Here is a 10,955-nt window from a genome sequence, read left to right on the forward strand (position 1 = left end):
GTGGAGCAGAAGCCACGCCCACAGCACACACGCACAGCACACAAACACGCACAGCACAGACAGCGCAATATTCGTTTTATCTCGATTGTTTTGTATTACGTTCGTTGGAAGACAAAATCATAATTCAAAATTAAAGATGATCATCACAAGTGTTGCTGGAGTATTTTGGATGTTGTATCTTCTCCATGCAGCTTGAAAGTCACAAAACAGAGAGTTCAGTGTCCGTGGGAGGGTTTCAGAGCCGACAGCAGCGACTTAAACCTGCAGAACCGGATCAAACCTCGGCCTAAAACCCAAAACTTAAAGATGTTTGGGTGTAGAAATGTAGAGAGTTGACGTAGTTGCCGATAAATTAATAGATTTCCTTTGAAAACTGAGTATAATGAGCTGTAACACGTGCTGACGCAGTTTCCTTGGTCTCTCAGGTGCTGCAGGAAGTCGTAAGAGTCCCAGCCTGTTGGGTCTGAGCGCGGTGAGGGGCCCGCGCTGTGACGAGCTGCCCCTCGCCATCCCAGAGCTCCCGGTGGAGCGAGAGCTGAAGCTGGACGAGTCTCCCACCACGCCGGGCTCCACCTCCACCTCCGGTCAGCTGAGCAAGGCCGCGCTCACACGTCAGTACAAACGCACGCCGTAGAGGAAAAGCTACGCTGTCGTTTACAAACTTTCTGTAGGATTTGTCCAAAGACGTGTGTGGAAGTTTCAGAAAGCATCAGAGTTCAACGCCGCCCTCGCTCTTCTCTTGTTCCTGCAGCCGGCAGTTCAGGTGACGTGTGCGACCGCGGCCACAGAGGCAACGGCGCAGCTGCCAAAGCCGCAGCGGACAGCGACTCCCCGTCCACTCCCAGAGCCATCAGCGACCTGGCGGCTCGCAGGGCTCGCCATCGGCTGCTGTCTGGAGACGGAGACAAACACGCGGCGCCGTCCAGCTCCCGCCCGCTCAACAAGGTCATCAAGTCGGCGTCCGCCACCACGCTGTCGCTGATGATCCTGCAGGTCAGTGTGTCAGGTTAATGGATCTTATTTAGAAAATGTAGAAGAATTAAACAAAAGCAGACAAATTAAAGGATGTCGTGTTCTCAGATCACCACGGGGCCTCGCCGCTGGCCAGCCCGATGTCGCCCCACTCGCTGTCGTCAAACCCCTCGTCGCGGGACTCCTCGCCGAGCCGAGACCTGTCCCCGGCCGTGACCAGCGTCAAGCCCCCCATCGTGATCCACAGAGCGGGCAAGAAGTACGGCTTCACCCTGAGGGCCATCCGGGTGTACATGGGAGACTCTGACATCTACACGGTGCACCACATGGTCTGGGTGAGTCCCACAGACAAACGAAGGGCGCACTCACACTGTGCCTCCGTACCGTGCCCAAACACGTTCCACGGCTAAAGTCTGGTTCCTTTGACCAGTGTGAGTGCAACCGTACCACGTCTAGGAGCGGCACACTGTAACACACAGGGACATATTAGTGTGTGCTGTGATCCCATTCTGTTGCACCAGTGAGATTAATATTATATTATATTATTATTATTATTATTATTATTATTATTATTATTATTAGGAAAGTCCCAGAAATGGGTTTGAACCCTGAGCACATTCTGGTTGTTGACAGAAGATGGCAGCAAACAACAGTAAACAACAGCAGGGTTAAATACATCTCTCCCTCCTCTCTCTCTCTCTCTCTCTCTCCCTCTCCCTCTCCCCCCCCCCCCTCTCTCTCTCCCTTCTCCCTCTCCCTCTCTCTCTCTCTCCTCTCTCTCTCTCCCTCTCCCTCTCCCTCCCCCTCTCCCCTCTCTCTCTCTCTCTCTCCCTCTCTCTCTCCCTCTCTCTCTCTCTCTCCCTCTCTCTCTCTCTCTCTCCCTCTCCCCCCTCCTCTTTCTTTCTCTCTTCTCTCTCTCTCTCTCTCTCCTCCTCCTCTCTCTCTCTCCCTCTCTCTCTCTCTCTCTCTCTCAGCACGTGGAGGAGGGCGGTCCGGCCCACGAAGCGGGGCTGAGGGAGGGAGACCTGATCACCCAAGTCAATGGGGAGCCGGTTCACGGTCTGGTTCACACAGAGGTGGTGGAGCTCATACTGAAGGTACACACACACACACACACACACACACACTCTCACACACACACTCACTCACACACTGAGGTCCACGTCTGTCCTTCAGAGCGGACCCAAAGTGTCCATCGCTGCTACCCCCGTTTGAGAACACGTCCATCAAGGTCGGCCCCGCCCGCAAGACGAGCCACAAGTCCAAGATGGCGAGACGCAACAAGAAGACCAAGACCAAGGAGGGCCAGGACAGGTGGGACACACACACACACACACACACGCGTTGTGTCGAACACCACTTCATGTGTGTGTTTCACTTTGGGATTCGTCGAGTGAGCTTTCACGTGTGTGTGTGTGTGTGTGTGTGTGTGCGTTTATCTTCTTCTCCCGCAGTAAGAAGAGGACGTCTCTATTCAGGAAGATCACCAAGCAGGCGTCTCTCCTCCACACCAGCCGCAGTCTGTCCTCCCTGAACCGCTCTCTGTCCTCTGGGGAGAGCGGCCCCGGCTCGCCCACGCACAACCTGTCGCCACGGAGCCCGACACAGGGCTACAGGTCCACGCCGGACTCCGCCCACTCAGGTAAGAGACAGTAGTCAAGTGGACGAGGACACTATAGATCTAGAAATCTACTTACTTTGCATATAAAATAATAATTATTGTTCATCCATTCTCTCCGTGCTCCCTCTCAGTCGGTGGAAACTCATCTCAGAGCAGCTCTCCCAGCTCCAGCGTCCCAAACTCCCCGGCGAGCTCCGGCCACATCCGGCCCAGCTCCCTGCACGGCCTCGCCCCCGAAGCTCCAGCGCCAGTACCGCTCGCCCCGACGCAAGTCTGCTGGCAACATCCCCCTCTCCCCTCTGGCCCGTACGCCTTCGCCCACCCCTCAGAGCAGCTCGCCACAGCGCTCCCCCCTCCCCTCTGCCCGGCCACCACGCTCTGGCGCAGGCGGCCGTGGGTCAGTCGTTCCCCGTGAAGCTCACTCCTCCCCTCCCCTGGTGAGGCAGATATCCAGGCCGAAGAGCGCAGAGCCGCCGCGCTCTCCGCTCCTCAAGAGAGTGCAGTCGGCCGAGAAGCTGGCCTCCTCCCTCTCTAACCCCCCCTCGTCTCCCTCCGGGGGGGCGGCGGCTGCAGCGGGAGCGGCCGTAGGGAGCCGAAACACAGTCTGGACATCTCACATTCAGAGTTCAAGAAGGAGATTCTGCAGAGAGAACCGAGCCTACAGAGCCTTCAGGTACGGGTTCATCCCCTTAATCAGGGTTCTCACGCGTCCTGGAAAAGCTGGAAATTGGTAAAAATAATAATTCATTAAATGATCCTGGAGATGATCTTTCTGCGTCAGGTCTCAAACATGTCCTGTGTCTTGTTCCCCACCTGCAGGAGTCAGCCAGTGAGGGTCTGCTGTCCTCAGCAGGACGCGGCGTGGAGAAGGGCAGCCTGCAGAAACACTCCTCCTCCTCCTCCTCATCCAGGAAGTTAGGGCGCCAGGAAGGGGACGGCGCCCACGGCTCCGTGTCCGGCTCGCTGGGCCTGGCCCCCGGGAAGAGCAAGCCTGAAGGACAAGCTGTCCGCCATCCGACAGGACCCGGGCCGAGCGGAGGGAATCGCTGCAGAAGCAAGACGCCATCCACGAGGTCGACTCGTCGAGGACGAGACGGACGAGGGCTCTGAGGACAGCCAAGACGGACGCAGGGGGGCGACCTTCACCCCTCCGCCCCTGCTGAGGCCCACCACCGTGAGAACAGGACCCGGAGGCACGCTGCCGTCCCTCTGCCTCTCCCCCTGCACCCCGCACGCCACCTTCAGCCACACGGGGCCCTCGCAGGTAGGCAGGCCCACGCCCTCGCACACCCTCCCCTCTGTCACAGAGACGAAGCCCGGGCAGGGCGCCTCCTCTCTGGGAGTGAAAGACACAAGAGCTGCCTCCTCCGCAGAAGGCGGCGCGAGGCAAGAGAGGAAGGTTCTTGAGCCAAGCGGACCCGCAAAACCCATCCCAGGCCCCCTTCCCTTCTCCACCCCGGGCAGTGCGTTCATCTCAGTCAGCAAGGACACTTTCCTCAAGCCAACTCCTCCACAAGCACGGAAGACTGCACCGTCAGAGCCCAGGGCAGGGGAGCAAACCCTGGACAGCCCTGGAGCCACAGCCCCTGCTACCGCCGTCACCACAAGTACGACCGTCTACAGAACCCCCACGATCACCACGGACTCCAGAACCACCACCACTGCGACAGACTGCCAACCCCTCGACAGCCAGGAGTCTCCACGCGCCTCCTGCTCCTCTCCGGGCATCCCCAAGGAGAAGAAGGAGGCCGACAACCGGAGGCTGTGCGCTGCGGCTGCTGCCAGTCTAGGTGCGTCGCCCTCGTCCACCTCTGGCTCCAGTTCCGGCTGCAGCTCCCCGGTCCCAGCCCCCGAGAGCGCCGTGGACAAAGTCGTGTCCCAGCTTGCGACGGTGGCTAAGAGCGTTCTGGGTCCAGTCAAGCTGAGCGCCGCCGCGGACAAGAGCCAGAAGGAGCAGAAACCATCAAGAGGTGGCACCCCGGAAGTCCCGCCAACGGACGCCATCTCATTTCCCTTTAAACAGCTCCCGACCCTCGCAGCCTCCCCGTCGGCCAAACCCTCAGACTTTGCAGTCCTACCGCCATCGTCCTGCAAGGACGTCGCAGAAAGGCCCACATTAGGGCCTGCAGGCAGGGACGAGGCGGCTGCGTCCGCGCCCGTGCAGCGTCTCGGAGCAGCGGCCGCTCAGCCGGCCCTCAACGCGAACACCATCTCCTCCGCAGCATCTGAGCCACAGAGCAAGAAGCCCAAACCCCAGACGACGACAGCGACGACGACCGCCACCGCCGCCAGCGGCGTACCCGCCTCCTCGCAACAAGACAAAGCAACCACCAAGAAGACGTAGCAGCGCAGAACCCCAACAAAAATGTACAGATCACACCACTCAGTGCTGGCGGGGGCTTTAGAGCTCACAAACTGCATGTTTGACAGAAAACACATTAGTAACAGCGCACTAATCAGAGAGACGGAGAAGCAGAGACACACGTGGTCGCCCCCGTTCCATTCCAGCTGTTCTGTGCTCGTAACGTTGGTGTGGGTTCATTCGGTGTCCTGACTCTTCGGTTTCCTGCTTTCAGACGACGACGGCGAGCTGGTGTTTTTTGTTTTCGTTGGTTTATTTTGTGCAGGGGGCTAGAAATAAAGAGCTCAGCGGTCCGTGCGCACACGATTCCAGATGTCGACGCGTTACACACCTTTCCCGCTCTTGCGCTGCCTCGTTTTCTCCGTCTTGGCGTTTGAACACACACTTCTCCTCCTCCCGTCCCTCCTCGCCCTTCGTCTTCGTCCGCTCAGCCGCAACTGGAAGAAGATTGTGCCTCAGCAATAAAGTGCAGCGTATGTTTAGCAGTCTGCGTAAATGCATTACAGTGTTTTCATCAGGGCTTAAGCTGCAACGCTAACTAGGCCAAATGAAATCCTCGTTCTGGCTCTCGCCCCTGGTGATCCGACACCGCGGGCCTGCAGAGAGAGAGTACAGACTCAGGTGGGGTTCAGCGACGTGAAGAGATTCTGAGGAGCTTCAGTGCTGCATTTATAATAAACAATAATAATAATAAATATAAATGTACTTGAATAGATTAGCGTCAATGTATCAAGTCTGCATCGACTGTATCTACACTTTAAATCTTTGCTCCTCACTCATTGTTTCACCGTTTTTGGCTGAAATTCGATCAAAATTTCTGTTAAAAGACCGTTTTAACCACTTCCTGTAGCTTTTTCTCGTCAGAAGGACAAAGATGGTCGTCCAAGTTAACGTCAACACTCTTCACCTCCCACTACTTCCTGACCTTCACAATAAAAGGACTTCAAACTACTCAAAAAGACGCCGTAAAAGCTCCTTAATTTGCACTTTGAGCGATTACGGCCCCTCATCGAAGCTGCTTTCATGTGCTGATGAGTGAACTTTAAATACGTGAAAGTTCTCTTGGAGGATCTGAACATGGTCAATAACAGGAAACCCTGCGTGAGCGGTGACACGTTAGGCTTTATTAACGGCCTCTTTCAGCACAGACCGTTCTCATTTATCATCTAAAGGTGTTCGAGGAGACTTTCTCTGATGCCTTTAAAGTCTTTCAGTTGATTTCTTAAAAGTGTTTTATCAGCAAAGAGCGTCGCCCACTCACTGGCACGTGTTGCTGGTTGCAGAGTCTCGGCTGTAGCTCGTAGTTTCCAACACAAAACCAAATGCTTTGGACGAGGGATTAAAAGACTTCCTCGTTGTGGTTCTTCTCTTCTCTCGCCGTCTGCGCGCGGATCAGATCTGTGTGTGAACGCTGGACCTTTGAGCCGTCTTCACTTCCTTTGTTTTGTTCTGAATCGGAGCTGAAGTGATTCAAAGGTTCGTCTGTGTTCACACGTTCTGTTCTCACGCACGGATTTCCCACAAAAAAAGCCTTTTTTACATCTTCATCACCGCTCCAGGTCGACCCGTGACCCGTCTGTACCAGCTCCTTGGTCGTTATGGTAAACTGCGGCGGCGTCCTGTCATGCACAATGCGAGTCTGCTCTCTGTGTGACGACCTGCTGCGTTGTGCTGCGTTGTCTGCGTTCGCGGCCCGCTCCTTGTGTCTCGTACCCGGGTGCGATCGCTGTGTTCACCCGTCCCAAACTGTGGGGGGGTGGAAATGCTCCAAATGAACCAAGTGTGGAGACGAGCGTTTAACTCCCAAACACACAAACAGAAACAGATTCAAAAACACACCTGATTTTATTTTATTGCTCACCTGCACGCTCCTCCAAACTGAGCGTGCTCAGACGGATTTTTACAAGCACTTCCTGTCTTTTTATTTCTAGCCCCCGGGTTGGTTGTGGGTTTTATTTGGTGTCTGGACCAACTTTGCTGTGTGGTTCCTTTGTTTCTCTGCCTCTAATCGTGCGGAGTCGTCCGACTTTCCTGTGTATTCGTGTGCGTGAGGGAGAGAGAGAGAGTGTCTGTGCATGGTTATCTGTGTATACGCATATTTAAAGTTCTGTTGTGACTCTGTTTTATACCCTGAGTGTGTGTGCGTGTGTGTGTGTGCGCGTGCGTGTGTGTGTTTTAACACCCTGCTACCTGTGGACGTGGCTGAGCTCTGCACGTGTGAGTCGGGCGTCCGGCGTCCGGCTTTGCACAGAACTTTAATCTCATTTGTCGAATGAAAAAGACAAACGCATCACTGAAGGGGGAGCTGGTGGAGCTGGTGGAGCTGGTGGAGCTGGTGGAGCTGGTGGAGCTGGTGGAGGTGCGTTCGGCCTGTTTGAATCAAATCCTCATGGTTTCCTGTTCCTTCCCTGGGTCGTACCACCTTTGATCCCGTCTCTGTCGTCCTCCCTGACTCTAACTGTACGTTTGAGAGCGAAAAATCCATTTTTCCTTTGGTTTGTTTGACATTTTTAACCTTTTCCGTTGACGAGTCCACTCGTGTCGTACCTTTTCCGTAAAAGCAGGATGTTTCAGATGAACTGAAGCTCCTCCGGTGCTTCGGCGCCTTCACCGGAGCTCGTGTCACTGTTGGAGCGAACGCGGTTTAACAAAGAGCTCTCCGTTTAAAGGACGCCGTTAAAACCGACTTTGGCAATCTGTGATATGTTTACATGTTCCTGTTTTGTATCTTTCTTTGTGTGTTTCTTGTTGTTGCCTGTAGCAATCAGACCTCCTCTGACAGCCGTGGAGGATTACCGACAGGTGTGGGTATGTTGATGTTCAGCTGTGCGACGGAGAGGTCGCGTGTGTGTGTGTGTGTAAGGAGGAAGATCCGGCGCACACGTGGCAGAGTCATCCCGTGCACGTTGCGCTGCAGGAGCGAGTTAACAGGTGCGTCTGTGGAACACATCAGCGACGGAGAGAATCGTGAGGAGGAGGCAGCTCCTGTAGTCAGAGCTGTCGACCTCTGCGGGTTTATCTGCAGTGTGCGTTTAAGCATCAGATGTTATTCACACACGCGGCACAAACGCCTCGCCTCTTAGCGCGGCACCACCAGGGAATCAGAGGGTTTGCGATCGACCACGCACAGACTCACGAACGCTGACAACGTTTTAAAACAAGAGGAGATGGTTTTGGTTCGGACCCGGTTCCAGGGTGGTGAACTCTCTGAACCCTGAGGCCGATCCTGTGTCCAAGGGGAGATGGTTTTGGTTCGGACCTGGTTTCAGGGTGGTGAACTCTCTGGACCCTGAGGCCGATCCTGCGTCCGTCGTGGATTCAGATTCAATGAAACGCCGTCAGACCGGACCTCTAAATCTCTTCAGAGTTTCTGTTTTTACGTCGTGAAGTTCCGCGCTCGACTTCAGCTGCAGTTGCGCATCTGCATGTAACTGGAATACACACACAGATACACACACACACACACACACACGGATCAATACTGGTGCCATCTAACGCAGCGGTGCCGGCTTCAGTCTTCTCCCGAGTGTAGAGTTGATGGTCGAACCATCTGCTGGAGAGTGAAGCGAGTGTCATGTTCCCTGGTGGAGTCATTAATCTAAAGCCCTGCGCCCGTTGACCACACACACACACACACACACACACACACACACACACACACACACTCACACACACTCCCCGGCCCATCCCGGTGATCCCAGGATTTGAGAGGTTCAGAAACAAAAAGGCAAAGAAATAGAAACTTTCTTTTTAGCGTTCAACGAAGAAGTTTAAATGTACAAACACACGAGTGCCGATATAATCTGTACATTTTGATTTAAATTAGGAAGCATCGGATAAAACAACCCAAAGTATTCAAGATAAAGCTCATTTCAGGGACACATTTGACCTGATTAACGAGAACAGGTGGGGGGAACTCCGACAGCCTCGTAACCAACACAAGATGAACTTTGTTAAGACGTTTGCGTCGCAGCAGCTTCAGAGTTCAGAGACGCAGAGTGACGCAGTGATGAACGCTGAGCGCGGACAGATATTTAAACAGAATACAATCAAATAGATGAATTGCAGTTCGTTCATTACGTCCCGTCTGGTTTTAAAGGGATGGAATTTGCCCAAACAGCTGCAGCACGTTTGGAAAACTTCACTTTGTGCCGAAACAGGTTCATGAAATCTCACATTTCTGATCGTTTGAACGCCGAAACGTTGACCGGTCCAAACGTTTCCGTGCACATCTGAGCTCATTAATGAAGTCCGAATCCACCAGAACACACTTCTTCACCTTCAAACGTTACTTTGTGCCAGTTTAGATTAAGATGAGGACGTTTTTTTAAGCTGCAGGCGTCAGTAAAAGTCTGCAGTTTGGACCAAAACCAGGATTAGGAACGTTTCAAAATGGAGGATTCTGAAGCTGCACGCCGCCACATGAGGTACGAGGTGAAGCCCTGATACCACACACACACACACACACTCACACACACACGCACACACACACATGTCTGAACCCCGTTCCGTGAGATTCCGTTGTGACGTGCGGCCCGTCGAGCTCGTTCCCTGTGTGAGGAAAGCGCCCTTCACAGACGAGGGCCGCGTTTCCGGGCTGTTCTGTGTTCGTCTTTAACGAGCGACGAAGAGGAGGAGGAGGAGTCGTGTGTGTGTGTGTGCCGTAAAAGCTTCAGAGCGACGTTAAGAGAGAGAGAGAGAGAGAGAGAGCATTGCTCGAGTAAATCCAGTGCAATATCTTTTTATTTTTTATCGTGGTAAAAGCATGTTGTTGTCGATCTTACCTTACAACAATAATAAAGGTTTTTTTATGTACACCTTTGGTTTCTGCAGCGTCTTGATTGTGTTTGATGATGTTTCATCGTCACCTTTTATGTCCCGCGTGATGCTTTTTACATTAAGGCGGCGTTTGTGTGCCGCTGCGCTCAAACACTGAATGATGATGAGTGTGTGTGCAGGTGTAAACGGAGCCTCAGGCTGCTGCTGCAAAGACATCAGGTCCGCTCCGGTCGCCGCAGACGCTTTACTCCAACAGTGCAGCAGGGACACTGCAGCTAAACTAATAACCAAATAATAATAATTTACAAGACAATAAGTCTGAAACGAAGGAACCACGTCGTTGGATCAACCTCGTCACAACACAGACGCCACTGTTCGAACCTGTTCACATCCACGGGTTTTTATTATAACGTAAGAAATATGACTTTTGTGTATGTTTAGTTAAGTTTAGTCACTAAAGGGACACTGCAGCTAAACTAATAACTAAATAATAATAATTTACAAGGAAACAATGCTGCGTTCCAGTGCCGTGGGAGGTCGGAACATTCGTACCTCCAACTCACAAACTCGGGGAACCTCCACCGACCCCGACCTCACCGAGAGAAGTCGGAGAACGATGGCGTCGCCCCTGGAGACGCAATCTGTGCGCGATAAAACGTCAAAGAACAGGCCGTAAACGTTACTCCCCTGCGTGTAGAGTTATATTAGACACTGCAACTTTAACACAACTAGTTTTGAATATTCTGGCATGAAAATATGAGTTATGATCTCTTAGAACACGGGAATAGAGCAGCAGCCAGAGAGTTGAACATGAACCAATCAATGGTGCCGAAGTGGAGGAAGCAACAAGACGACCTCCCCTGACTGTTGTGTTGACGTTCCCTTTAGAGCAGCTCCATCTAATGGATGCAGAACGTAACCCCAGCCTCCACTGTAGCGTCTGTTCTATGCGCCTTATAATGCGGAAAATAGGTTAAATCATAAATAAGTCATAGAGTGTGGTCTTTACCTGCTCTGTAAAGTGTCCTGAGATCACTTTGGTTAGGATTTGGCACTGTAAATAAAACTGAATTGAATTGAAAATTGAATAAACTTAATTAAGGCTTAAAGTTCTGCATAATTAAGGGCGTGCAGCGTTGAGGGACAGGTGCCGTCACAGGAGACTCGAGGCTTGAAGTCCATGTTTTCTACAGTCTGTGATTATTATTATTATTATTATGG

The 10,955-nt window shown here is 52.9% G+C and overlaps 2 protein-coding genes across 3 annotated transcripts; both read left to right on the plus strand.

Annotated features, from left to right (window-relative positions):
• Nucleotides 1-1,951: 1,951 nt before the first annotated feature.
• LOC310966619 (microtubule-associated serine/threonine-protein kinase 2-like) lies at nt 1,952-3,599 on the plus strand. Of its 2 annotated transcripts, none has more exons than XM_083940409.1 (5): nt 1,952-2,069; nt 2,149-2,286; nt 2,427-2,614; nt 2,725-3,266; nt 3,413-3,599. In XM_083940409.1, the coding sequence occupies exons 2-4, from the start codon at nt 2,240-2,242 to the stop codon at nt 3,006-3,008; spliced, it is 519 nt and encodes a 172-aa protein (XP_083796535.1). In that variant the 5' UTR covers nt 1,952-2,069; nt 2,149-2,239; the 3' UTR covers nt 3,009-3,266; nt 3,413-3,599. The 2 variants fall into 2 exon arrangements, with proteins under 2 accessions (XP_083796535.1, XP_083796536.1); XM_083940410.1 differs by having other exon boundaries at nt 2,725-3,323; nt 3,413-3,423.
• LOC310966848 (uncharacterized protein) lies at nt 3,357-9,680 on the plus strand (the record flags this gene model as incomplete). The annotated part of the gene is made up of 3 exons (XM_083940777.1): nt 3,357-3,374; nt 3,413-3,507; nt 3,578-9,680. 3 exons carry the CDS (start codon nt 3,357-3,359, stop codon nt 4,935-4,937), a joined length of 1,473 nt encoding a protein of 490 aa, XP_083796903.1. The 3' UTR covers nt 4,938-9,680.
• Nucleotides 9,681-10,955: the final 1,275 nt, after the last annotated feature.

This window comes from Echiichthys vipera, assembly GCF_963691815.1.
Source record: "Echiichthys vipera genome assembly, chromosome: 3".
Lineage (NCBI taxonomy): Eukaryota > Metazoa > Chordata > Actinopteri > Perciformes > Trachinidae > Echiichthys > Echiichthys vipera.

Bases quoted from the DNA above. Each gene is read 5' to 3' on its own strand.
- LOC310966619 (XM_083940409.1), top strand. From the start codon at position 2,240: ATGGCGAGACGCAACAAGAAGACCAAGACCAAGGAGGGCCAGGACAG. The intron at 2,287-2,426 runs GTGGGACACACA...CTTCTCCCGCAG, and splicing joins ACCAAGGAGGGCCAGGACAG to TAAGAAGAGGACGTCTCTAT. The intron at 2,615-2,724 runs GTAAGAGACAGT...GCTCCCTCTCAG, and splicing joins GCCGGACTCCGCCCACTCAG to TCGGTGGAAACTCATCTCAG.